We start from the raw sequence: 27,216 nt of genomic DNA, 5'->3' as shown, positions 1-27,216 counted from the left end.
GACCCTGTTGTTTCAAGGGTTCAAGCCAGGTCTCAATTTGTTGACGACTTCTCTCTGTCAGGGACATTGCCTTGACATTGAGCCCTCACCTGATTCTGTCATTACAGTGCACCGTGGAGATGACGGTGAGGAGATAGAGGCCCTCTTTATTCGTCAGAAGAGGGCCCTTTCTCCCTCTTCGCCTCATTCACGGTCACTCAGCAATCGTAGGAAAAACAAAAGTAACTGAAAGGGCAAGTGAAAGCCCATCTTCTAAAAGATCTGTAACACCTAGATCTAGGTCAAATAGTACTGGTAAAACTGATAAGATCTCTCTCACCAGGACACAGATTCCTAAATTAGTAGGGAATTTTAAGATGCCTTCCTCTAAATAATGGCTCTCATGCAGTGGAACATCCGTGGCTTTATACCAAATAGAGAGCAAGTTCGGGTTCTGTTTAGGGATCATGATCTATCTGCAATGTGTCTTCAGGAGACAAAGTTGGGAGAGCACACTCCCAACTTGGGTTTTAATTATTCATTCCATAGGTCTCCACCCCTGATAGGTGTACGTGCTCAGGGAGGCACAGGCATCATAGTCCGCAAGTCTGTTAATCATAGGGTTGTTCAATTGTACACTGTGTTGCAGGCTTGTGCAGTTCAAATTTTCAATTATAAATGGATCACTATTTGTTCTTTATACCTGGATCCATCATTAGAAAGTAGATTGCAGGATGCGCAGGGTAATCCTCGTCAGCTAGAATTAAACGATCTACAGACATTGATAGACCAGCTTCCTAAACCCTTCATTTTGATGGGGGATTTTAATGCCAAGCACACCCTCTGGGGTGAGCCAAACTGCGACCGGTGGGGTTTAATAATAGAACAGCTGCTTGACTTAAATGACATCACTTTAATGAATGATGGTTCCCCTACAAGACATGATGTTTTTCATAATACTGACTCAGCCATTGACCTCACTATCTGCTCTTCGTCCTTGAGGTTAGATTACCAGTGGGTAGTAGACCAGAATGATCATGGCAGTGATCATTGGCCCATTCACTTAAAGTTTATGAAAAATATTCCATCTCCATGTTTACCAAAATGGAAGGTAGGGGAGGCTGATGGGGATTATTTCAAAAAATCTACTGAAGTTGATCAAGATATAAAAAGATTTTCAGAGCCCAACATCCGCTTATGAGTATTTAATCGTAGGTATTTGATGTGTGGTGCCATGCTGTCTATTCCTCGAACTTCTGGTAAGCCTCGTCGTCCTCTAGTACCTTGGTGGTGTGATGCATGCGCCTTGAGCCGAAAGATAACAAGAACTTGCTACAAGAGATATCGTAGATATCCTTGCTTGGTAAATAAAATTATCTATAAAAGAGCTCTTGCTAAGCAAAAGAAAACTTTTAAGCAGGCAAAGAGGGAATCGTTTATCAGATATATAAGTGAATTAAAATATGATTCCCCTATGTCGTTTGTCTGGGAATACAGAATCCGAAGCTGCAAGGGAAATTTTCTCCATCTCCCTTGCCTATTTTTGAAAATTGATGGCTGCTTCATATCTGATTCTGGAGAAGTTGCAGAAACCTTTGATAGGCATTTCTCCAATATATCTAGTGCCCTACATTACTCTCCTGCATTCAGGAATATTAGGGACGGTACCACGGTTGTTCCTGCTGTTAGTTTAAATTCAGAGTCGTATAATCTCCCTTTCACCATGAAAGAATTAGATCATGCAATCTCGTTATCTTCCCCAACATCTCCTGGGGAAGATGATATACTGTACTCAATGATTTTTAATTTGCCTAGAAGTACAAAACAATTTCTTTTAGACATTTTAAACAGTTTTTGGCTTTCAGGAACTTCACCAGAGTCTTGGAAGATATCGATTATTGTACCTGTTTTAAAACCTTTTAAAGATTCCTTCCTTCCTAAGAACTATAGGCCAATTGCTCTAACTAGTTGTGTTAGCAAGATTTATGAGGAGGTGGTCAATGCTCGACTTGTGTGGTATTTGGATTCAAAGAATCTTTTATCTAATCGGCAGTTTGGCTTTAGGAAAAATAGAAGTACTTCTGACCCTTTGATGTTCCTTACTCGGGAGATACAGAATGCTTTTGCTGTGCAAAACCAGACTGTTGCAGTGTTCTTTGACCTAGAAAAAAGCCTACGACACTACCTGGCGAGGGGGTATCCTTTGCAACTTGTAGAGTGGGGTGTTGTGGGTAATTTGTTCTATTGTCTAAAAGATTTTTTGTCAGAACGTTACCTGAAAGTAAGAGTGGGCTCTTACATTTCTTCTGCTTACCCTCAGAAGAAGGGTTACCTCAGGGAAGCGTCCTTAGTCCAACACTCTTTAATGTAGCTGTAAACGGTCTACTAGAACAAGTTCCTGTCGGGGTGCATGGTCTGGCCTTTGCTGATGATTATGCAATAATCTGTAGTAAGTCCACAGCTGTTGAAGCTTGTCAAATGATCCAGACTGCTATTAATGCTTCAACATCATGGGCCAGTGCTAAAGGGTTCAAATTTTCTTTCACCAGAAAAAACCAAAGCTATACGATTTTGTCGATTAAGAAGAGTGGAAGAGATCCCTACGTTGTTTTTAAAACGATTCGATTTTACCTTATTATGAAGATAGCATTAAGTATCTAGGTGTTACATTTGATAAAAAATTAACTTTACTCAACATGTTAATGAAGTTGTATGTAACGTGAAGCTTCGACTTAATATTCTTAAAGTTGTGTCTAATTTTAACTGGGGGGCAGATCGAATCACCCTTTTGAGGATGTACCAGGTTTATGCCTAAGCAAAATTGATTATGGTTGCCAAGTTTATGGTTGTGCGTGCAAGACAACACTGCAGAAATTAGATGTTGTCCATAATATGGCTTTACGTATTTGTACGGGAGCCTATAGAACTTCACCAGTAGAAAGCCTATATTGAGTCAGGTTTTCCCCCACTATTTATCCGTAGGGAGATTAGGCTTGAGAGCCATATCAAGAATACTTACGTCAAAGCTAAACCCTAACTATAAGTTCGTTAGAGAACCAACTGACAGAGCCCCAAATAGACTGAGACTGCCAAAGCCTCTTGAGGTCCGACTAGCAAGCTCTGCCAGGGAGGTGGGATTACTTCCCCCTGCAGTAGCTGAAATTTCACCCTCAAAGTTTCCTCCTTGGAATAGGACCATGCCTAGAAATTTGCCCAATTAGGGACAGCAGGAGCAACAGTTCTGGTGACCAGTTGAGGGCAAGTTTCTTGGACCATGCTTCCGAACATGGTGATTCTCATCATATATACTGATGGCTCGAAGGGTTCTGATGGTGTTGGTTGCTCTGTAGTGGACTAGTGGTAATATCATTAAAAAGAAGCTTCCTTCTAATTCTTCTGTTTTTACAGCTGAACTGCTGGCAGTTTTGACTGCTCTTAAATATATTTTTATAGTTCTTGTACTAACAAGGTTTTTACCATTTTTACCGACTCTTTGAGTGTTTTATCTTCTCTAAAAAGCCTAGTCTCTTGCCACCCTTTAGTGCAAGAAGTACAAGATTGGTTTTATCTTTAATTAATAGAAGAGTGGTTTTATCTTTTAATTAATAGAAGAGGATTTTCTGTTAGGTTTTGTTGGGCTCCGTCCCATGTTGGAATTGTTGGGAATGAGCGAGCCGACGCTGCTGCTAAGGCTGCAACTAGGCTTAGGCACATTTCCAACATGGGCGTCCCTGTCTCTGATTTAAAAGTACCATTCGATTATTGTAGAGACCAGTGGCAGGCCCACTGGTCTACTTTAGATAATAATCTTAAATTGAAATCGATTAGGCCTTCTGTTCATCCTTGGCCTCATAGCCGGATGGATAGAAGGTCTGAGATAGTTTTAGCTAGATTACGTATTGGCCACACTAAATATACTCACGGGTATCTAATGATGAGTGGAGCGGATAGGCAGGTTCCTCGCTGTTCCACTTGTCATGTGGATTTGACTGTGGTGCATATTTTGGTGGAGTGCCCTCTTTTGAAAACAATCGTAGAGCTTGTTTGCTGGCAAATAAGTCTCTTCGGCGATATTTTTAGGTGAAGGTGCTCAGGCAGAGCAAATTATGACATTTTTAAAAAATATTGGTCTTTTTTATGAATTGTAATTTTCTCTTAATTGTTTTAGGTTTCTTGTTTGGTTTTTATGAATGAATGATTTGTATGGTAGATCGGTTGTGTGTATGTTTGTTTGTACGACAGTGACTATTATTCTTAAAGATATATATGCGCTGAATGGCCCCTCGGCTCCGGCGCTTGGCTATGTGCCAAAAATTTTATAATCTAATCTAATCTAATCTGTTATGGGAAACTCCTTGAGATATATATATATATATATATATATATATATATATATATATATAATATATATATATATATAAAATCGAATACCACAGGAAAAATAATAAGCAGTAATTCGAACCGAGCACTTTCGTCATTTAATGAGACATTGTCGAGGCACAATGTCTCAATAAAGGACGAGAGCGCTCGGCTAGAATTGCTGCCTATTATTTTCCTGTGGTATTCACTTTTATATATATATATATATATATATATATAGATATATATATATATATTTGAGTGTGCGTGTGTATATATTTATACATGTGTGTGGGGGACGGGGGATTGGGGTTGTGGGTTCTGGGCGGCCTCATAGCCCATAGATTAGGGGGTTTTCCTCTCCAGTCAGCGGTCTCAGGACGCTTTTGTCATGTACTATGTTAAATCCCATTGTGACTATGTTGACCTAAGCAGTTAAATCGGAAACAATAGACATCCTTTATCTGACGATTTTCTGTAGTTCTGACTGCTTTTTTTCTCTTTCTACAGCATATGCGCAGTGTCTTTATCGTCTTGGTCCTGGAATATTGGTGAGTATTGCATTATCCGTAGCATTTTTCGAAAGTCCTGAATTGAAATTGATGACAATTTTGTCGGGGGGTATATTATATAACCTATACACATGTGTATGTGTGTGCTTACATTTGTTTCATGTTTTGTTGCTTGGGATACGATTTTCAGATTTATTTTTATTTTAAAATGCTTAAAATGTCAGTGACACACAATTCGCAATATCTACCATTTCTCAAAAGTATAAGTCGCTGGTATGACATTACCGTGCTTATTTTTTCGTACAAATATCTCTCATCATCTTCCAGTTACAACCTCGTAGTTTTTATTCAAATCAGGCGTTTATATAACACGTTCAGTTTTATGTATTATTGTACTCATCTCAGATTTCACGTTGAGCCGATGTTTAGCACACACGTTAAATGTTCGTCGTCTTGTTTGCCCACTTCGTTGACTTCATGGAGGGAATCCACGCTGAGAGGTGCTTGGCTCCCTCCGGGACTAGTTACCAGGAAGTTGGTCGCTATTCGTTTGTCTCACTTGTTTGATTTCCTGTTCCTGGACTGAGCTATTTTGGCGTCTAGAGGAATGTTGATGTATTCAATACCACTCGTTTTGTAGGTAAGAAGTCAGTGGAATCCTCGTGTTAGGTAAACCATTAATTTTCAGTCAGATTTAATGGGGTAGTTGCTGATGCACATTCTTTCCTGTTATCGGGTTGTAGAATGTTGTCACTCCAATTTCTATAAACTAGTTCTTTCAGCTGCAGGCATCGTTTTCAGTTCAAATGACGATGCGATACAAGTATTGTGTGTTATAGAAGCTAATTTATGAAACCTATTGTTCCAGCCTCTGTTTCGCAGGTTGGTTTGAAATTATATACTTTTTCTACACGAGGTCTGATTGCAAATATGATTGCCGTGGATTCTTTATGACTGAGTTCATTTAAAACAATTTCAAAACATAATTAATTGAATAATAATGCAAAAAGGAATATCCTCTTTCATGTAATTTGACATTTCTTAAAATCTGGCCAATGGAGTCAAGTAAGTTGTAAATTTTTGATAGGCTGTGAATAAATTATCCTCTCTCGCGTCGGAGTGCTTGTGTGGCTTTGTGGAGACCACGCTACCATGGTGCAGTCTTGACAGTTTGTGTTTCAACTCCACGCCATACGTTGTGATAAAAGGAAAACTTCGGCCATTTGGCGTAGAAAACTTTTTTAACTTGGAATAGTAAAAATGAACTCCATGACCTTTAGATTTATACCCCGGAGGGAGTTAGTGCCGGCAGTGAACCTCATGCGGTGCACTGTAGACATTTCTTAAGGTTCTTTGCAGCGTCCCTTCGGCCCCTCGCTGCAACCCCTTTCATTCCTTTTATTGCACCTCCGTTCATATTCTCTTCCTTCTTACTTTCCGCCCCCTTCTAACAATTGATTCACAGTGCATCTGCGAGGGTTTCATCCTGTTACACCTTTCAAAGCTTTTTACTGTCAATTTCCGTTTCAGCACTGTATGACCTCCTATATACTAGGTCCCAGCGCTTAGGCTTTGACCTAAACTCTCTATTCTCTAAAGAATTATACATAACAATTAATTTGGAAACCAGTTCGGTGATAAAACCATAGTTACCAAAGGCAGAGTAGTAGGCATTACTAATTCCAGATGCTATTTGCCAGCGCCGAGTAGGAAAAGTCGCCATCGGAATCAGGACGTGTTAGTTATCTTGAGCATCACTGAATCCAGTTGTTCCTCTGACTAAATCTCAGTTCTTTCGTTCTTACGATGTTTTAGATGAACTGACCAAACTCTCTTCCCTTAAGAAAAGTTACTTTAATGAAGAATATGGTCAAACCGAAAAAGTTCTCGGAGCGTTGCCTGGATGTCGCAAAAGAACATGTTTTACATATTTAAGGAATTTTACCAGCATAATGATAATACTGATACATACCGTTAAGTATTAAGTGAGGCTGATCATTGAAATGAAGAATTTAATAAGCTTTTATAAAAAAAATAATGCATAATCAGGTGCATTAAATAAACTTGTATAATCATTACACTTTATGCATTCAGGTGAATTGATGAGCTCGTATTATCGTTATATAACCATAAGTGAATTTAATAAAGTTGGATAATTATTACACTTATATTTTAATTAAGTATTTTAATAAGTTTATATTGTCATTAAGATCCAACTCTTGCCATTAAGATCCAACAACACTGTTATATATTTCTTGCCAATGAAAAAAAAAAACTTATTGTCGTGTGCACGTGTGTATACCAGTTGAGATATTAGGGACATTGGGATGAATAAGATCTTTAGTCAGATATGCCGAAAAACCAAACTCCAGGATTCGGTAAAGGCAGGAAATCAGGACTTAGGTTTCGCCGCAGTAGATGTGGTCTCCCGAAACTGAATTGATCTAGGAATTTTATATAATTTTTTTCGAATCTTAAATGTTCATGTATACGTACATGGATACAGTGAAGGAAACGCGTTCACTCACGTATTCAGATGCATAGACATATTCATAGCCACGCTCAGTGCAGGGTTCTTTTACCAGCATTACGAATAGCGCTCGTGAGAGCTGCTGAAAAGTTCTATTGATAACTCGGTCTGGTGCTTCATATTTGATTGATTAGGCAGCCATTTGCCATTGTCTCGCTCTCGTCCTGTATTCCCGCTCTTATTATTACAGACATGCAGTTAGCGCCAGTTGATCTAATTGGTTGTTTTATTCCTCGGTGTGTGTGTGTGATCTCTTTTGTAGTTCCCGGCAAGGAAAAATTGAGGTCAAGGTCAACGGCACATTCGGTCATTCCATGAACCTACCAACATATTGCAGCTTAATGGACGCTAATATGAATTTTTATACAGAATCTCTCTCTCTCTCTCTCTCTCTCTCTCTCTCTCTCTCTCTCTCTCTCTCTCTCTCTCTCTCTAGACACAAGTAGGTAGTCGTATGGTAAAAATGACAGCGGAAAATGTGTCCAAATAAATTAACGGAGGTTCAGGTAAAGTTAGTGAATCGTGAATGGTGAAAATCCTGTAGAATGAAACTAAACCCTAGCAAAAGTCAATGTAGGATTGTTAGTAGACCTAGGACACGATCTCTAATCCCTAAAGCATTTCATGGACAAATTTTGGTAAATACTTGAAATTCTTAAAATTCCACGCGTTATTCTTGAATGCAAGTGATATTTGAAAATATTTGTGGTCTGTCTTCTGCAAGTGCCCCCCCAAAAAAAGTTTAGAAAGTTTCAATATTTTGAGAGATTTGTCGGTCTTGAGAAAAAAATTTACTTTCATTTTCCTAGCTTTGAGTATTGTTTTTCTGTTTCGTCTTCAGCAACTGATTTGCATTGTAAAATGTTGGATAAAAACATGAGTACTGTTAGATTTCTTGATCCATGTATTTTGGGCACTTCAGTTCCATTAGTTCGTTGTGCATCTATTGTGTAGTTGTTGACATGAATTAATTTTAATATCCTTGCATCTTCTTTAGTGAGGATTAATACTAAATAGTTCTCTTGAAGTTTTGTACCAGTTGAGTAATGTATACAGATCTACTTTCATGTAGTTGAACCTTTGGGGCTTCATAATAAAACTACTGTTGTGGCGAATGCATTTATACAGAACAGGTTCACATGTGATCAGATTTCGTGGTTGACATGTTTTATACTGTTTGATTTTTTTATTTTTTTATTCCTCGTTTATTATCCTATACCTGTCTATATCCTTTTTGCATTTTGGACTGCTCTCCTCTTGGAATCCCTTAGGCATTTATTATTCCACTTTTCCCACAAGGATTGCATCTTTCCTAATGGTCATTCCGTGTCCTTGCTGTATTTCCACAGATATGGTGAATGTCACCACTAGATTAGATAAGGACGAATTCGTCTGCCACCATTTGCATGAATAGCAAGTTGACTTAGACACTTTTTAAATGCTTTGCGAGACATTTTTTCCACTGTGTTGCGTTCCTATTTGTAACAGTCATTGAAAATTAGTATTAATCCATGTGAAGATTTTTTTTAAACATATATCTTTTGTTTGTGTATAAGTGTTTGAAATGATTTTTGGGGTGGTAGTAATGCTATGAAAGTGGTACGATTTTTTTTTTTATCATTCGACAGGAAAACTTAAATCCCTTGAGAAATGCAGTGAAGCCAAGGATATTTTTGCAGTTTTTGTAATGATTAGATTATGGTTTTGAAAAGTGAGACATCCCTTCCATGTAGCAGATATGCTACGTACATTTGCATAGATTAGCACTGATGTTACTTAAATTGGCCTCCTCTTTCAGTATTAATGACGGAGCAGGTTTCTGAAAGTCGTATCCTGGGAATTCAAGTTTTAAAAATGTAGACCTCATCATTTGGCTGAATATGTGATAAAAGGGCTATCTATATGAAAAAATTTCAAAAAGAGACCGACATGGTCCACAATTGTGTCTTCTCCATCTGTGATGTAGACTCCACACATCACTAAGTATGATGCGACCAGATAATCAAATATATCAAATAACAGGTAAAGGAAGAGTAAGTCTCTCTCTCTCTCTCTCTCTCTCTCTCTCTCTCTCTCTCTCTCTCTCTCTCTCTCATCAAGGAGCCTATTATGAACGTATCTGTGAATATAGGCAAGATTGTTAAATATTTGCCAAAAATCAGGGAATGGTCGTATCAGGATGACCTTTGAATATGTTGTAGACCTGCATAGACGAATCTAACTTATTTAGTGCATTAACTTATTAATATTTGCTCCTGGCGCCATGGCAAGTCATATAATAATCTAGATAAACACTTTCAGGTAAAACGAAGTTTTCATTTCAAAAACCATTTTTAATTGTTAGATACAATAGTTTAATATAGAATTGACGATGCATTGATCATCTTTCTACAGTAGCATCTTATGGTCAGAGTTGACCTGCTCTTATATGAGCCTTAATTATTGTCTTCCCAAGTAGCCACTGTACAGTTGGGCGTTTCCTTACTTTAACTACTCAAATGATTACATGATTTTTTCTGAACTTATATGTTCTCCGTTTCTCTTGTGTACCGTTTCTGGTTTTGATATATTTATGCACGTATGTTTCTTCTGGTAGTGTGTTCGATAGATTTAAAAATATTATATTACGGTTCAGTTGTTGGATTTTATTTCCTATTTGGTCAAATTTAACTGTAAGATATAAGATATTTCTTCGAGGTTGATTCCATTGTTATGTATTACTGTATAAAATTTATTTTATTGTAATGGACATGACTTTTGCCTCAAGCGTTGAGGTCTTACTTCGAAAGCTGGCAGATGTAATATGATCTTCAGAGCTTTGGTATTGGCACATGTCGTCATTATTATTGGGTCATTCTAGATATGCTATTGATGATGCTAGTGACTGCTGATAAACAGTGGTGAACACGCTGTGCCTGAACCGTGATCCGTCGATAGAGCATGAATTATGCGAGAGCCCATCCAGCCGCTGGCCAGGTTACTAGGACGCTGATATTGAACGGTCGTCCCTGGAATTCTCTCCCGACTCCATCTCCTCCCGGGCTCTTTTTCGCTAATTGCGCTCAATGGCGTTTGGGAATGTTCGGACGCCTCTCGCCATTGCATTGTTCGAATTTATGTCATTTCGAAGACGGGAAAATCAAGACAACTTATGAAAGAACAGTGATCCTCGCAATCAGTCCCGTCTGGTAATAAATCCGAAGTCTTGGAATTCATTTTCGTTAATTAAATGCTTTGAAGGCAGAGATCCAAATTGCTAAATTAGTTCTAATTTATCACTGTGCGATTGAGTAAACTATTTTAATGAAATCATCATGACCATCATTGTTGTTATTATTCGGCTTTAGTTAATGAGATAACTGTTGCAGTTATGATCACCAGTATTAGCTCATAATCTCTTGATACCAATTTATGACACTCGAAAGCCTCGAATGTCATTTGATGTAATCTGGTCGTATACTGCCATGCTCGGTTGATCGTCCTTGAATGTATTTTCAGTTAATAATAGGGTGTTGCCGTTTCATGACTGATATTTAATATAGCAATGGGAGTTACGAATCTGTAAGACGGGACCTCGTCTTGTCTTCCTCCTTCGTAGACACGAAAGCTTCGATGTCGGGAAAGTGGAATCCCAAGTCGAAAAGATGCTTTCATTTCGGAGGGAACCTGACACAACCTGTGGCACTTGACCGCATCTGGAACAAGGAAGAGATATGATGTTGCGCCAGGAGAAAAATTCCTAGTGAATTTTGACCAGGTCTGAGGGAAACTATGAAAATTAGAGAGTAAAATGATATTTGGGCGTGATCTTAAAAAAAAAAAGAAAAAAAAAAAAACATCAACAATAGACCTGTATCTTGCATTCGCCCTTTATTGACACTCGATTGCCTTCCGTCTCGCTTTGGTCATGAAAACTCTTGCGACTGGTCGAAGGTAATACACGTGGTATTGATCTTGTAGTACTTTGTGGCTCGAGTTTGAGTTCAGTAGCGTTAATGGTGACTTTTAGATGTATCTTTTGAGATCAGTGAATAAAAGGATAATTTGGCAGGCCACTTATAGATGAATAGAGAGTAACTATCAGTTAAATGCAGGTGAAGAAATTTAATATTAAATTCCAGGATTGCAGTTACTATTGTTGTTATAGGAGAGTTTATGTTTGTAAACAAATTAAGTATATCTGGCGCATGCGCAGTACACTGGTGGGCAAAAGCTGCCAATGTCAGACGACGCGAGTAAAATTGAGGCCCCCCCTCCCCTCACCTATTTTAACTTCGTCACAGTATGCGCCAAAGTTATCTGTTGATGCAAAATGTCGATAAATTGTAAAATTTTTGTACACTCGATGGTTTCACTTCGAATGCGTGAACATTCGAAGATGTCCGAGAAAAGAGCGGTTTTGCCCCGGATGTTCAGACATTAAAGACTTAATTTTTAGGATGCGATAAGACATCTTTTAATTGGCATCAGATTACGTGTTTATACAGTTTGAAATGTGCTTTATAAAATGTGCTTTATAAAATTTCAGCAGCTGAACAGAAACACCATGTTAACAAAAGCACAAACTTCACTTGCAGAGTGTGCAAGTCAAAGGCTCGGGCAATGCCGTGGAAATCAGTTACAGATACCAGATTTCATTAAACTTTTATTCAGTCCTGAAGTCATTAGAACACTTAGAGGATAATGAATCATAGTACTGTTCACTTTAAATCTAATTGCTGCTTTTTGTACAATTTTAGGGTCATCATCAACTAAACTACCACACGAAAAAGCATTACAGCCATTGTATGCAAGGCAAGAATTGTCAAGTGGGGAGGTCTTCCAGCTGACCTGCGGTTCACCGGTTGTCCTCCTCAGATAGTCTGCTTTGGGTCTTCCTCTACCAACTGTGGTTGGATGTCGTTATAATGACCATAATTATGTTGCTGCAATAAGATAATTGTTCACTGACAGCAGTGGACAACACTTTGATGTATGTGATCATAATGTCCTCTATTTAACAAGTCGTGGCTGAAGATTGCTTATTGCTGAGCAGATAGTCAATATGCTATCACAGTGAACAACCATGTTACGTGGCATTAAAGTGCTTAGTACTTTAAAACTTTTAAGTCTGCCAATAGCCCTTTCAGCGTGAATTTGTACTCTTGCCATGTTCCTACTTGATTCAACTTGGTGTTGTGAAAGCTGAGTCTGACCCTTTGTAAATGCAGGAATGGATAGAAAGCAGTTCGTCATAGCAACTGCATCTTACTTACTTACTCAATCCTCTGGCACCCACGGGATGCATAGGGCCTAAAGGAATTCACGCCATATGCCTCTTTCCTGTACCATCTCTCCGAGCTCAACCCAATTCTCAGATCCAACCTCCCTCCGCATTGCCATCAGCCACGTTTCTCTTGGTCTACCACGTTCTCTCCTGCCCAGCGGCTTCCATTCAGGTACATCCTGGACTAACTAATCTTCTCTTCTTAAAGTATGCCCCATCCACCTCCCAAGATCACATAATCTCTGGTCCCCTTTCCATTGAATACCATTATTCATTCCTTGCATTACCTTGGTTATAACATAATCAGTCACCATAATAAACAGTAGAGGCGACAGTATTTCTATGCAAATCCATTATGATGTTAACAATCTTTTCTGGTATCTCATAGTGCCTCAAAATCTTTCTTAACAATGTACGTGAAATACTATCAAATGCTTTCTCAAAATCCACAAAGTATAAAAAAAGAGGTGATTATAGTTCGTTACACTGTTGAGGTATATGTCGTAGAATAAAAATCTGATGGTTACATCCTCTGCCCTTTCTGAAACCTGCTTGCTCTTTTCGAAGTATTCTATCTATTACAGGTGCTATTCTATTCAATATTACCTTGGAAAAATATGGATCACATTGTCACCTACTGGTGACAATGTGATCCCTCGCCAATGCCCACAGTCTCTCAAATCTCCCTTCTTGGGTGCTCTAACAAAAATCCCTTTGTTTTTCCATTCAACAGGCGTGACTTCATCTCGCCACATATGATTGAATAATTCATTAAACACAATGGGTGTGTGAATCTCATCAGCCTTCAACATTTCAGGTGCAATACCATCCATTCCTGCATCACTGATTAGAAAACCGTTTTCCAGTAAATCTAGAATGCCACTGCGTAACGTTACAGCCTTATCTGATGTTCTCCCACCATATGCTTTAGAAATGAACGATATAGATCCAAGAGGCGTTATTGCCACTAAATATTTGAAAGTATATTGTGCTTATAATTTGACCATGTTGCTGCACGGGCTGTGAAGTTACCAGGTCTTTCTACAAAAATTTCAGTACAGTCAATAATTATTCTTGTGTTCTTAAATTCAACTTAAGCTTCATCAAACACAGGAAAACATCTGCAGCACTACTAAATGCAGTAAGGTGTGGCAAGGCATCCTGTATAAAAGATACAGGCCACAACAATGTGGCAAAATTACGAATACCAATGTAAAACTTGTTCTTTTTCTGGAGTTTTCATTTTCAAGATATGCAACACCAAAAGTTTGGTTCTTAATTTTTTCCTTAAGATAACGGTTTTTTTTTCCAGGAAACGACCCAGCTCTGCTAAGAGACTTGTGTTCAACTCTCAATGAATAAAGAGTCAAAATAATATTATTTGATATTTGCAACAAAGGGTGCAAGATGTTAAAAAAATGCTTTATTTAAAAAAAAATAGAATTCCTTAAAATTAAAAAGAAGTACAGGCCCTATAAATGTCATCAAGACAACATGAGTGGGGAGAAACAGGTCATGAACTTTGGTTTAATGTAACCATCAGTTCGTCGCTAGTGGACTAATTTACAACAATTAATTTTTGAAATTTAATAAGTAACAACTTACAGTTGAAGCTCTTCTGTCATCTAGAAGTGATAATTTCAAAGCGATCCACCTTTAAAGCTGGTGTTGATGTTGCTGCTCACATATCTTTAAAAAAAAAGTAGTGAATTTGAAATTTTATGATGCGATGCAGTGCAACCTATCAGGAGGACCACTCCTGTAGTAGGGCCATATCCCTATTTGTGACACTTTTTTTCAAATCCCTCTTTATAATCCTCATGTTTCCTAATTTACCTTAACTTTGAAAGGGGGTCACCACTCACATGCAAAAACTGTGTTGTGAAAAATGAGCATAAAAAGTTGAGTGAATTTAGATATACAAAACTTAAAATTTTGCAATAAGCAATGTTTGTGTAAATTTTCCAGCTGGTCCCAAAGTTTTGTCTGTCACTAGTTTTACTTCTTCTTCTTCCTCCTCCTCGTCCTCCTCCTCTTCTTCTCCTTCTTCCTCCTCCTCCTCATCATCACGTAGATCCTTATCTTAAACACAAAAAATAAATCTCAGCAACATTCTAATAAGGGAGTTTAATCGCTGTGCAGTTAATTAAATATCTATCCAGCATTTCTAAGTGCACCTAATACAAATGAAATGTAAATATTAGTAGATTCATCCACTTATTTTAGCTTGTATATGGCAAGTCCATATTTTGGAGGAAATTCGTTCTACCTGCAGATTTTGCCCAAGTTAAGTATGACTGTTATATCTTTTATAAGAAATTCGCTGCATGGATTTATCTGCAATCTGGTTGAGATGAACGCCAGGAGAACACATATCTGTGTAAAGACGACTTCTTACTCGAGCTGCAAAAATGATAATGTATGAGAAATGGGTTAGGTTCAACAACAGCCGGTGAATGAAATGCATGCTACAGTAAAGCATGTCTTGATTCCAAAGTCAAGACATAAACGATCTTGTGCTGTTGGAATTACTAGCTATACATACATATTACCGGTAGCCCGGTAGCCATTTTTGTCTGTTAATAGCTGCCAGCCACTTATTTCTTATTTCCTTGTCACTTTCGCTGGGAATACAATGCTAGAATACTAGGGTTCCCTTTCCCCACCTATTCGTGCATCCTGCAACAACTCCGACTGAACCATTGCTTATAAATAAGGCGTAGATTAACTAGAATGAGCAATGTTCTCCTGATACGATACAGCAGCGGAAATGGCTCTTTGTCCGCCCGCAGCGTTATTGTCTGGAAAATGACGTGTTCATGATTGCTAGTATTATCATTAACTATGTATAGCAATTAGGTTTTTATCCCCTTGAGTCGTTACGGAACTCCATAAACAATGTCAAAAATCGGGACGTTCTCAAAGAACTACTGGCAGAACTCTTAGAGCCTTACATTTTTTTTATGTATTTCTATAATTCCTTGTTTTTCTGGCAGTTAACTGACCGTTTTAATTAGGAAATGTTTCTGAGCCTTACGTGAAAGTGGAAGATTATTTAGGTACATTTTTGTCCGCCAAGTATATGAACGTTTGTACGTTAATCAGTGGGTTAAACTGAAGATCCACACAACATTTGTAGTTAATTTTCTTACTATATAACCCTGATTTTCGGACTTCTCTCATAACTGTTTCATATCAAATACTTGATTCATTTACTTTGTGCCGTGTCTAAACATATGCTGCTGTCCCCTATCAATGTTCATGTGCCCTATTAATGCTCATGTGATCGTTTTGGTTTCTGTCAAAACCCTGTCGTTCACACTTCCTGGTGTAGTAAATATTGTTATGCCTCTATAATTCTTTGTGTCCTTTATCATCTTTACCTTTATTCAAAGCCTTCCCCTCATCAAGACATACCTCATGCACTATAGTTGGCCATCAGGTTCGGTAAGTTCCTGATGTATTTCCGATCTTCAGCCTCTTCATTGCCTTCCTTATATCCTAAAAGATGACCTCCATAGGCCCCCTCTTTTCAGTTTCATCACTGCTGAATGGATGAATGACCTAAAGTGCTCCAGTGCTTAGTTTTACTGCTCACATTTCACAAAATCATATCAAACTCCCATTATCATTCTCAAGCTTACCCCAACTCATACTACTCTTGCGTAATTCAGATCTACCTCGTTATCTCGTACTGTCACCAAATCGTCAAAATGCTACAGTGACCCAGAACTGAATTCCCTTTAGATCACATCTATGTATTTGTATCTTTTTTACCGAAATCCATTTGCTCATAAATCTTTCTCTCTGCAGTAACTTGTAGAATAACTTGCCCTCTGTAAGTTTGCTTATAGTTTTTTATTACTTGCTTTATTTTTCTCTCAAATTTTTTTTCTTATTATTTTTACTAGCATATCCAGCATCCATTATAGTTGTGCATGATCATTTCACGTGCCATGCTTTTACACCTTGAATAATATAATTTTCTTTAACACCTACTGTTTAATGTATATAATGCTATATCCATATACGAGTATACATACATACATACATACATACATACATACATATATATATATATATATATATATATATATATATATATTATGTATATATATATTAACAGTTAAATAAGTAGATATATGAAGATGGTGCGTATCTACCTCTGCTACCTTTGATTTGCGAATCTTGAAATTTGAGGAATACGTAGTATTCGAATTTTACATAGCTTGCAGTTACCAACGAGGTATATATTGTTTTGAGACATGAAACATGACATGGAATACTCGCCAAATGCTCTTAGACCTACAAAACCATTCAGTTTAATTAAACCATTTAGATATATTTTAAGACACAAGAATAAAACAAATACGTTTTCAAGTTATGAAATATGACATGCTTTTGCAACTCCGGAATGGCAAAGGTCACACTGTATTTGCTCGCCATGCGAATGGCTATCTCTTTTTGTTTGAACTTGTCCATTCAGAGAGAAAATGGAGCATATTTCATTACATGCGACCTTTCAGTTTTAAGGAAAACTGATTCCATCAGTCGATTTTGTAATAGTCTTTCCATTTGGTTATCAGGTTTCGCTTTTAGAAGAAGAAGAATAGGAAGAGGAGCCTTTTTGAAAGATAGTTTTATAAGTATAGGCGACTCTTGTATTCATGCCGCCATTTTTCGGGGGTTGGGAGGCCGGGACATTCCGTGCGGTGAGCAATCGATACCAGTGACTGATTCCTCTTAGGAAATAAATGTGACGCCAGATGGGAGGATGAGAGTGAAGTAAAGGAAGCAGCAATATCTCTGCCGAAGGTTTAGAAGCGAGAGGACTTTTCGCGGACGACAATGAGCCTTTTGTGTTGGTTGATGCAGCACCTAACGTTTAGACGTTTCTGCTCAAGGATTGAGTAGTTTTGTGCATGTCCTTGGATATTCTCTGGACAAATTGCTTTATGTTCAGTAGGTCTTTCTCTCTCTCTCTTTCATATATATACTATACACACACACACACACACACACACACACACACACACACATATATATATATATATATATATATAATATATATATATATATATATATATTTATATTTTATATGTCCGTGCATTTGTGCATTTTATACATAGAATCTACTGGTATTTTTTTCCAGATACATATATAATTATGATAGCCACATTGTATTGTGGCTATATATATATATATATATATATATATATATATATATATATATATATATATATATATATATATCGAGCTACAAATGTCCTTTAATATCCAATTCGCTCTACCTCGGAATTAATATATTTTCATATATGTTTAATCGAAGGGAAATTTTTTTAGGCGATAATAGATTTGCCGGCTCACGGGCACAAACCATCGAGACCTTCAAATCCAGGACGTCAGTGAAGCCTTAACCCACCCCGCCGCCGCAAGAGGATATAAGTTTATCCCACCCCCCACCTCAAATAATTTTCGCTCTCAGGTATTCGTAGTTTTGGAGGCTGCATAAACCCCCTCGACCTCGGAAGCGTTATAGTGCTTTTGACAGCACGTAGCATTTATATAAGTCATATCACATTACCGTGATTCATATACATATTTCGAGCTACAAATGTCCTTTAATATCTATTATCGCCTAAAAAAATTCCCCTTCGGTTAAACATATATGAAAATATATTAATTCCGAGGTAGAGCGAATTAGATATTAAAGGACATTTGTAGCTCGATATATGTATATGAATCAGGGTAATGTGATATGACTTATATATATATATATATATATATATATATATATATATATATGTGTGTGTGTGTGTGTGTGTGTGTGTGTGTGTCTGTGTGTGTTTGGTGTGTAGAATCTACTGATCACTTGTTTTACCAAATGCATATGAAACTGTAATAGCCACAATGCCCTCTAACTTCTTGAATTCTTATTTTTTTTTTTTTTTTTTTTTTTTTATTCAGGCTTTGTCACTACAAAGCCTGAATTTCCAAGTTCAACGGATATATATATATATATATATATATATATATATATATATATATATATATATATATATATATATATACATATATATATATACTGCATGCACATAAAAATTCTGTCGCAGTGACCTCTTAACTTCTCGAGTTGAGCAGATTAGCAGTCATCTAATAGCTTTACGTGTTACTGCGTTCTCACGACACGTTTGTGTGCTGGTTCGAATCCTACCACGGGCGCTGTCCATGGCGAGGGGTGACAGTGTCTTCGAGTGTCTACCGTTTGAATAAGGATAAACACATTACAATAAGGTGCCCGGATATCGAGAGGTTCATATGTCTGTATGGCTGTCAAAAATACATTTATATGTGGTATAGAGCAACCATTAAATTTTGTTTGTTTATGTAGAGAGAGAGAGAGAGAGAGAGAGAGAGAGAGAGAGAGAGCACAGTGGAATAGCTAGAAAAATTGAGAATAACATTAACGGGGAATGAGTGACACAGAGTAATTTTCCGTGGAGTCAGATTAGCCTGTGAGTTCTTTCTTAGGCGGTAATGATTCGGTGATAAAGATTCATTTCAATCTTTTTTAGTTAGAATTCGGTAAAGGCTTTTTTCCGGAGGAGGGGGGCGGGGGAGTGGGGCTGGGGCCGGGAATTGGTCAGTTAATGCGTAGCGAATATGGTATGTTGAAAAGAATTACGTACAATGTAATATAGCATCTGTAACACTGTAGGGGCAAAACTTTGTTCAAAGTAACAAAATCAATGAGAAAATGGGGAACATGGTCATGTTTTTTAGGCAGATGGGAAAACGGTTCTAAGATGATGAAGATCTTAGGTGAAATTCCTGGAGCCAACAATCCAAAGCTAAGCTGTAATGATATATCGTCTGAGAAGGAGTTGTTACTTTGATGTAATATGTAAATTGATTACCCAATAAGACTACTGTTCCAAAGCAAATCCTAGATTTGATAGTTTCTCATAAGTGTATAAAGTGTGTTTTTTTTGTCTCAAGGTTACGACGGTCATGAGACAATGCCAGTGACAGGTGTAGGTTACGTATTACTATTATGTGAATGGATTCCTATTCGTTCCTTGCCTGATGACATTCTCTCTCTCCTCGCTCTCTCTCTCTATCTCTCTCTCTCTCTCCTCTCGTCTCTCTCATCTCAATATATATATATATATATATATATATATATATATATATATATATATATATATATCTATATATATATATATATATATATTATTCTTCTAGGGCACAATTTTTCACGGATACAACATTCATTGAATAGAATGGATTTCTCACTGTTAACCAGCTTTTTTGAAATTGCTTCATATTTTCTAATTATTTTCTTTACTTCATTGTTCAGGTTGCTAATGGACACATAATGGGTTCTTCCATTTACTCCAGTATTTTTTTTTACAATTTCAAAAAAGCTGGTTAACAGTGAGAAAGCCATTCTATTCAATGAATGATAATATATATATATATATATATATATATATATATATATATATATATTATCATAGTTATATATATATGAATATATATATATAGATATATATATATAAATATATATTATATATATATTATCTATATATTATATATATATATATATATATATATATATATATATATATAATAAAGATAATATACAGTAGACAGAGAGAGAGAGAGAGAGAACGAGGTGGGAGACGAGAGAGAGAGAGAGAGAGAGAAATTGTGGCGTATGTATAGACTCAACAGAAAAATGCTTAATAATGAATCAAAGAGGTTGTCATCATGCAAAGAATGAAAACGGCTCCATTCACAAAATAGTAAAGCGTAACCTACAGCTGTCACAGATGTCACAGGCACTGTCCCAAGACCTGAATAAACATGTAAAAAATGAGCCGAACAATCGAGTTTTCTGTACAGCATGTAATCAAGACCACAGAAATAGTTCTTATCTTTCGGTGGTCTCCGTATAGTGCTGCATGATCATCGGCATATAAAACTTTAACCACGGCCCAGTGGTGGCCTGTCCTATATAGCTGCCAAAAGCACGATCATGGCTAACTTTAACCTTAGGTAAAATAAGCACTACTGAGGCTAGAGGGCTGCAATTTGATATGTTTGATGATTGGAGAGTGGATGATCGCCATACTAATTTGCAGCCATCTAGCCTCTGTAGTTTTTAAGATCTGAGGGTGGACAGAAAAAGTGGGGACGCAATGACAAAGCCATCTCCATAGTTTTCTTTTACAGGAAACTAAAGAGAGACTTCTGAACAACACACACACACGCATATATATCCATAATATATATATATATATATATCTATATATATATATATATATATATATATATTTATATTATATATATATAAATATATATATATATATATATATATATATATCATATATGATATTATATATATATATTATATAATATATATAGATTAAATATATAATTTAATAAATAATATCATTACTATATATATATATATATATATATTATATATATATATATATATATAATCATCATCATCAGCCGTTGTTAGTCCTCTACAGGACAAAGGCCTCAGACGTCTGTTTATGGTCTTTCTATGCCATTCTATACCCGCAAATTTTCTTAACTCGTCAATCCATTATCTTCTCTTCCTTTCCCTGCTTCGTTTGCAATCTCTAGGGTCCCATTCTGTTATTCTTTTCGTCCATCTATTTTGACTGTCTCATTATACGTCCTGCTCAAGTCCATTTCTTTTTCTTACTTCTTGTTAGAATATCCTCTACCTTAGTTTGCTCTCGTATCAATGTTGCTCTTTTTCTGTCTCTTAGTGTTATTCCCATCATTATTCTTTCGATACCTCTTTGAGTTCTAACTAACTCATGTTCTAAGGTTTTAGTAAGATCCAAGTTTCTGATGCATAAGTTAATACTGGTAGGACCATCTGATTAAATACTTTTCTTTTTTGAGAAAGTGGCATTTTACTTTTCATAATCTCATTTTGTTTACCAAAAGCTCTCCATCCCATGCTTATCCTTCTTTTAATTTGGGTCTCTTGTCCTGGGAAAACACTTACTGTCTGTCCTAAATACGTACTATATTCATTAACAATCTCTAAAGGTTCGTCCATAACCCTTATTTGTTGTCTCTCCGCATTTTCATTGAACATTATCTTAGTTTTACTCATATTCCTTTTCAGTCCTACATTTCTGCTTTCTCTATTCAAATCCTCTATCATCTTTTGTAATTCCTCCCCTGATTCACTGAGTAGAACTATATCATCTGCAAATCCTGAGTAGTTAAGGTATTCCCCCATTGATGTTAATTCCTACATTTTCCCTACCTAAATTCTTAAAAACTTCTTCTGGGCACGCTATATATATATATATATATATATATATATATATATATATATATATATATATATATATATTATATATATAGTATGTGTGTGTGTGTGTGTGTGTGTGTATTAATTTGTGGTATAGATATAACCTCAACATGAAAATACCATATACTTATACAACACACACACTATATATATATATATATATATATATATATATATATATATATATATGTGTGTGTGTGTGTGTGTGTGTGTGTGTGTATGTGTGTGTGTGTGTGTGTGTCTGTATATGTTTGTGTCTGATCACGCAAGAAAGAACTTATGTATTGAGATACTCCTTCGATGGAGTATCTCAAAATGGAAATTTTCGGTCATCGCTCATCAAGACATTTGGACTAAAAGCAAGACCGAGTATTGTGATGACGGCAAGCTTTGGATAAAACATGGTTATTAGATATTCTCTGTGAATATTTAGACAGTCTCTGATATTATTTATAGGTCAAATGTCTAACCTTGAAGCGTTAGTGTTGGTGTTCTTTTTATTTTTTGGTAATGTCCATTCTATTTTCGATTATTTCCAATAACAATCTATATCGATAAACACCATTTTAACTTAATTTCAAGGTTTCTTCGATGCAGTTTTATGTGAAGATTTATGTGTTGCTGCTGTTTGTTAACAACACAGTTAACGAATGCTTAATTTTTCATGAATAATATTGTTGTACTGTTTTAATTTTCTCGAGTCAAAATTGACTTTGTTAGTCGTCGATGAAGTTGGTTTGAATGATATTAACTTTATTGCATAATGTACGAAGTATTACGTATAAGGACTCTGTACAAATGTGTCATCCTATCACGTTCATTTCTTCAAAAGTCGCCTCTTTTTCTCTTTAATCATTAATTTCATCACATGGCACATAGCACTCAACACAAAAGAAATATCCATCATCACTGAAAAGACACAGAGGTGAATGTGTTACTTTTCTCCTTTTTTACTTTTTCCCATAAAATGTACTACATGAAAATGTAGTGTTAAAGTTTGTGACATCCAGATATATTGGGATTCTTTACGTGAAGAAAATTGCAGTGGCCAAGTATATATCTTAAATCCATTTCTGGCGGTCCTCCGGTGGCGAAGTGTCAATAGATTTGTCATTTTAGGTGATAACTCTGTGGCCTCTCGAGTCCTGGATTTTCCCACAATACTGTTGGGCGGAGGAGGCTGAGGTTTCGACAGATAATAGATCGTAGGACTGTGCAGAAGCTTTCGGGACACGAAATAGACCTTTGAAAAGAAAGTATCTATCCTTGAAACTTAAGTGACGACGTATTTAGTGCAAGGAGGGTATAAGGTAAAGTGACGCTTTCATATGCTCTTTTAGCAGCAGTTTTATGTCAAGCCTTAGAATACGAATACATAGGAGATAACTGTATTGTGAACATCACAACTTACATAGGGGTGAGAAAGCCTCGATATGGAAACCAGAAATTTGTCAGAATGACCGGCATGTAGGCGCAGCCTTGTCAGATGGGAGAGACAATGTTCACATCTTGGTTAAAGCAGTTCTTTCTCGCAGTCATGGTTAACCTCAAAAGATTGAAGGGAAAGCAGGATGATGCTGTGACAAGATAAAGTTAGGAAAGAGAGAGAGAGAGAGAGAGAGAGAGAGAGAGAGAGAGAGAGAGAGTATGGGAATAAACCAGATCTCTCAGAAAAGGAAGGTAACATTGAAACTGCTGTTAGGTGTTAGTGAAATGGAGCTTAGGGCGCTTTTGATGTAGGGAATGTAACAACATAGGGTTTTAATTTCAGTTTCATGTACACAGTGTTAAGCATTTGAAGGGTTCCCCTAGCATAATTATTGAGATATGATTGACATATTTATTATTGCTTCATTTTTTTACTGTCATTATGAGGATTTTAGAGCTGCACGTTGATCAGAATATAAACATGTTGAGAAATCTATGAGACCTTTTGTATGCACTGTATATGTATATTAGTTTTCCATGCTAACCAGACTTAGAACAGTTTATAGAAACTTTTAGACAGAAACGTCACACAGTTGATCATTGAATATATTTATTTCTCTGAGTTCAGGCTTAGATAGTCATTTAAAAGAAAATTGGGAACCAAGTTTTGTGATTTTCAATTTTTTTGATAGCGTACATTATTCAGTTATAATGGGATGTGACGTAGACGTGCAGGTATAATGAAGAAAACAGAAATTATTTGATGTGCTGTGACGTATAATTGAGATTACGTACCGATATGCGGGAAATTGACAAGGAAGTCAACAGAGAGTGATGGGATGGAGAAAAAGAACGTAAGGAATGGGAATAGGAGGGAGAAGGTGACCAAAATCTTTAGGGAGAATAAATAGATCTACAGGGAAATAAATTCCGAGAGAAAGAATAATTCACAAATGGATCTCAAATTAAAAGATGCAGATGGAGAGATATTGTTCAAAGTGAGTGTCGTCTTGAGTCGATTTACTGAGTATTTTGAAGGTCTGGGGATGTAAAAAGGGTAATTGGGAGGTTTAAGGGTGGAAACACAGCAGGAGGTAGTGGATTTACAAGTGAGGTAATGCAGCATGGTGGCGATAGCGGGATTGAATGGATGACCAGGGTTTGTAAGGTCTGTCTTGGTGAGAGAAAGGTTCCAAAGAAATATTTGGAAGTAATTGTTATGTACTCCATTATTTTAATGTAAAAGTAAGACGGGTGTCTGTAAGAATGATAGGGGCCTGACGTTAATTAGTGCACCATGGAATATTCATAGTAGGATTGTTTCTTTCTCAGTAAGTAAACCAAATGACTGAAAGACTGATTAGGAAGAACGTTGTACTTTAGACAACGAGGGGAATGTGTAAATCAAGTGTTTGTTATAAAACGGTTAAGTGGAATGATAGAAATAAAGCGCAAAATATTTGTGCTATACATGAGAGTTTTGGGTGTGCATGTTATAGAAAGTATAAAGGAAGAACTGTGGTATATGCCTCCATGGCTGTTTAATAAATTGACGACTGGAGTCATGTGAAAAACCATAGAAATGAAACTTGGTATAGTTGTAAAGTTGTAGTTTAAGAAAATAGCCAAATATGGAGTGTGGAACGGTTTAAATGCCGATATTTAAATATGATGCAGTATAGGTGGGAGTTAGTGAACAAAAACTGCAGAAACTTGTGACTTTGGTGAAAGTCTTTACAGGTGGAGAAAGTTAAGAGTCAGTGAGGAAGAGTAAGATAATGAAGGCAAATAGAATCCACGAAGACGGAGCAATAGACGACAAAATTTATGGTAGAGGAATGGAAACCCGGAAGATCTGAGTCACTTGAAGAAAATATAACTGTAACAAATGATGTTAGAATGAGAGACGTAAGCTGTCAGAACAGGTGGATAAGGATTGTATCAGGGTGCGTGCAAAGACTGGGAAGTCTTGGAAGGGATTGTTGAGCCGATTCCCTTAAAGAGTAGATATTGAAAGCAAAGGGAAGAAATCAGTTGTAACTGAGCTGCTTGCTGAATATTTGGGGCATAAGAAGAATTCAGGGCGCAAGAAGTGAGGAGATACGTTGATGAAGTCGTGAGAAAGTCAGCATTAGGGAAAGGGTAGATCACAATTTAGAGAGTTTGGTTCTGTGAAAAGACGGCATGATTCGAAAGTGTTTGGAGGAGGAGGAGGAGGAGGAGGAGGAGGCATTGGAACGGAACGGAGCGGCCTCAACATGGAGTCAGCACAAAAATGTGTGCAGAATAGGTGTGAACGGCTCATTGTGGGAAGGGGATTCAACGTACTGCTGAAGAGCCTCCTGTAAAGGCGTGCGGTGAGGGTGATGGGGTATTTTTTTGCACATTTCATTCATCCATTTGAGTATAAATACGGAAGTAAGTTTTAAATTGTTTTTATTTTATTTGGAGCCACTCTCTGCTATGGTTAATAGGATGACGTTGACTAAAGAATCAAATTTAATGTTTCCCTTTGTTTCCCTTTCACATTCACTTCACTATTGAGGGAAGCGGAGTCTCCCTCTTATTTTGTTGTTATTCCTGTATTACCAGTAGAGTTTGCACAAACAGGGAGTAAACAAGCTGAAGGTCGTCTATGTTTGTAAAGGAACGTAATTCTGCATAAAATTAATAATAATTGTTTTGATTTCATTCTCATTAGCAAGCATGGTTTCATTTATAATAAGCTTTAATCACAACGACTTCCTACTTGTCTTTCATAACCATTAGGTAATTATAAGTGAGAGGTAAGGGAGGAAGACGCTTGCTATTCCTGTAATTTAACCGTAGAGGCTTTGAGATATGTTACTTACACTATTACGTTTATAAATAACAGTTCTTCCCATTTTGGATGCTCATGATGAAAAGACCACTCTCAGACGAGAGTAGGACAAAGATTTTTCACCATTCGGCTTATGTATGGATACATTGGAATACATAATGTTTCATAAGGTAACAATGTTGGTACCCCTTTTGTTGCATATGTATTTCATGCAACTGCCATGAAGGAAAAAATGTCAAAAAAGGGGGGGGGGGGGTTGAGGTGGGAGGGAGACGGAGAGGGGACAGGGTTGGAGGTAGTAGGACTTCTTTTTGCAGATGATTTTGTGAATAAAGCCAATTTTTTTCGCGTCACTGGGCTTGCCAAAAATCAGATTTACGTGAAGCTTTTATAAAGGATTGTTAAGCCGTTCAGATATCATCCGTTTTTCTTTGCGTATATATGGTGTTGCAAGAGTATGTCATTCATATTTTTTTTCCAGGCAAAACAAAACATTTTTAAGGTTTATCAGAAAGCCAAATTGAAAAAGGGCTTATCTCATATGTGTACGAGCTTGTGCATAGTGAAACTAAAGAGGTAGGGGTTTCCGATTGAAACAGATATCAATCCACCCCCCTCCCCACCCACATCCCCTCCTCCCCTTGCTGCAAATTCATAGATCCCAAATGAAATTCGTCGCTCTCTAGCTCATAGGTCTTTGAAGCCCTCGCTTTTTATCATGGCGATCGGAGAATGTTATATTTATTTCTTGTGGCAAGACTCATCATGCAATACTTATTTTTACAGACCCATCATCAATATTGAGTTCAGCTTTAACAAGTCAGCCGTTATGAAAAGTACTACTTTATCAGTTGGCCTTAATTGTGGGTCAAATTTTACTTTATTCCTCGCTTTTATTACAGGGAGGTTTGTGATTGTTGTTGCTTTTATTGCGTGGCAAAAATTTAATCG

General features: G+C 36.9%; 1 protein-coding gene across 8 annotated transcripts in view; it reads left to right on the top strand.

Moving 5' to 3' along the window:
- The window catches only part of LOC135198163 (uncharacterized), a 904,910-nt gene that overhangs the window by 521,318 nt on the left and 356,376 nt on the right, over positions 1 to 27,216 (top strand). For 7 of the 8 annotated variants that reach the window (XR_010310739.1, XR_010310738.1, XR_010310735.1 and 4 more), the window contains one exon: positions 4,849 to 4,889. Coding sequence is in view for 3 of the 8 variants with exons in the window: in XM_064225669.1 (XP_064081739.1) it covers positions 4,849 to 4,889 (41 nt within the window). In the remaining 5 variants the exon portion in view is untranslated. Of the gene's footprint in view, positions 1 to 4,848; positions 4,890 to 12,119; positions 13,193 to 27,216 lie in introns of those variants that run through there. The other variant, XM_064225667.1, reaches the window with a different exon arrangement.

This window comes from Macrobrachium nipponense, chromosome 21, assembly GCF_015104395.2.
Source record: "Macrobrachium nipponense isolate FS-2020 chromosome 21, ASM1510439v2, whole genome shotgun sequence".
In the NCBI taxonomy this organism is placed as follows: Eukaryota; Metazoa; Arthropoda; class Malacostraca; order Decapoda; family Palaemonidae; genus Macrobrachium; species Macrobrachium nipponense.
The sequence above is the reverse complement of the archived record's forward strand: the minus strand, read 5'-3'. Positions and strand labels throughout refer to the sequence as shown.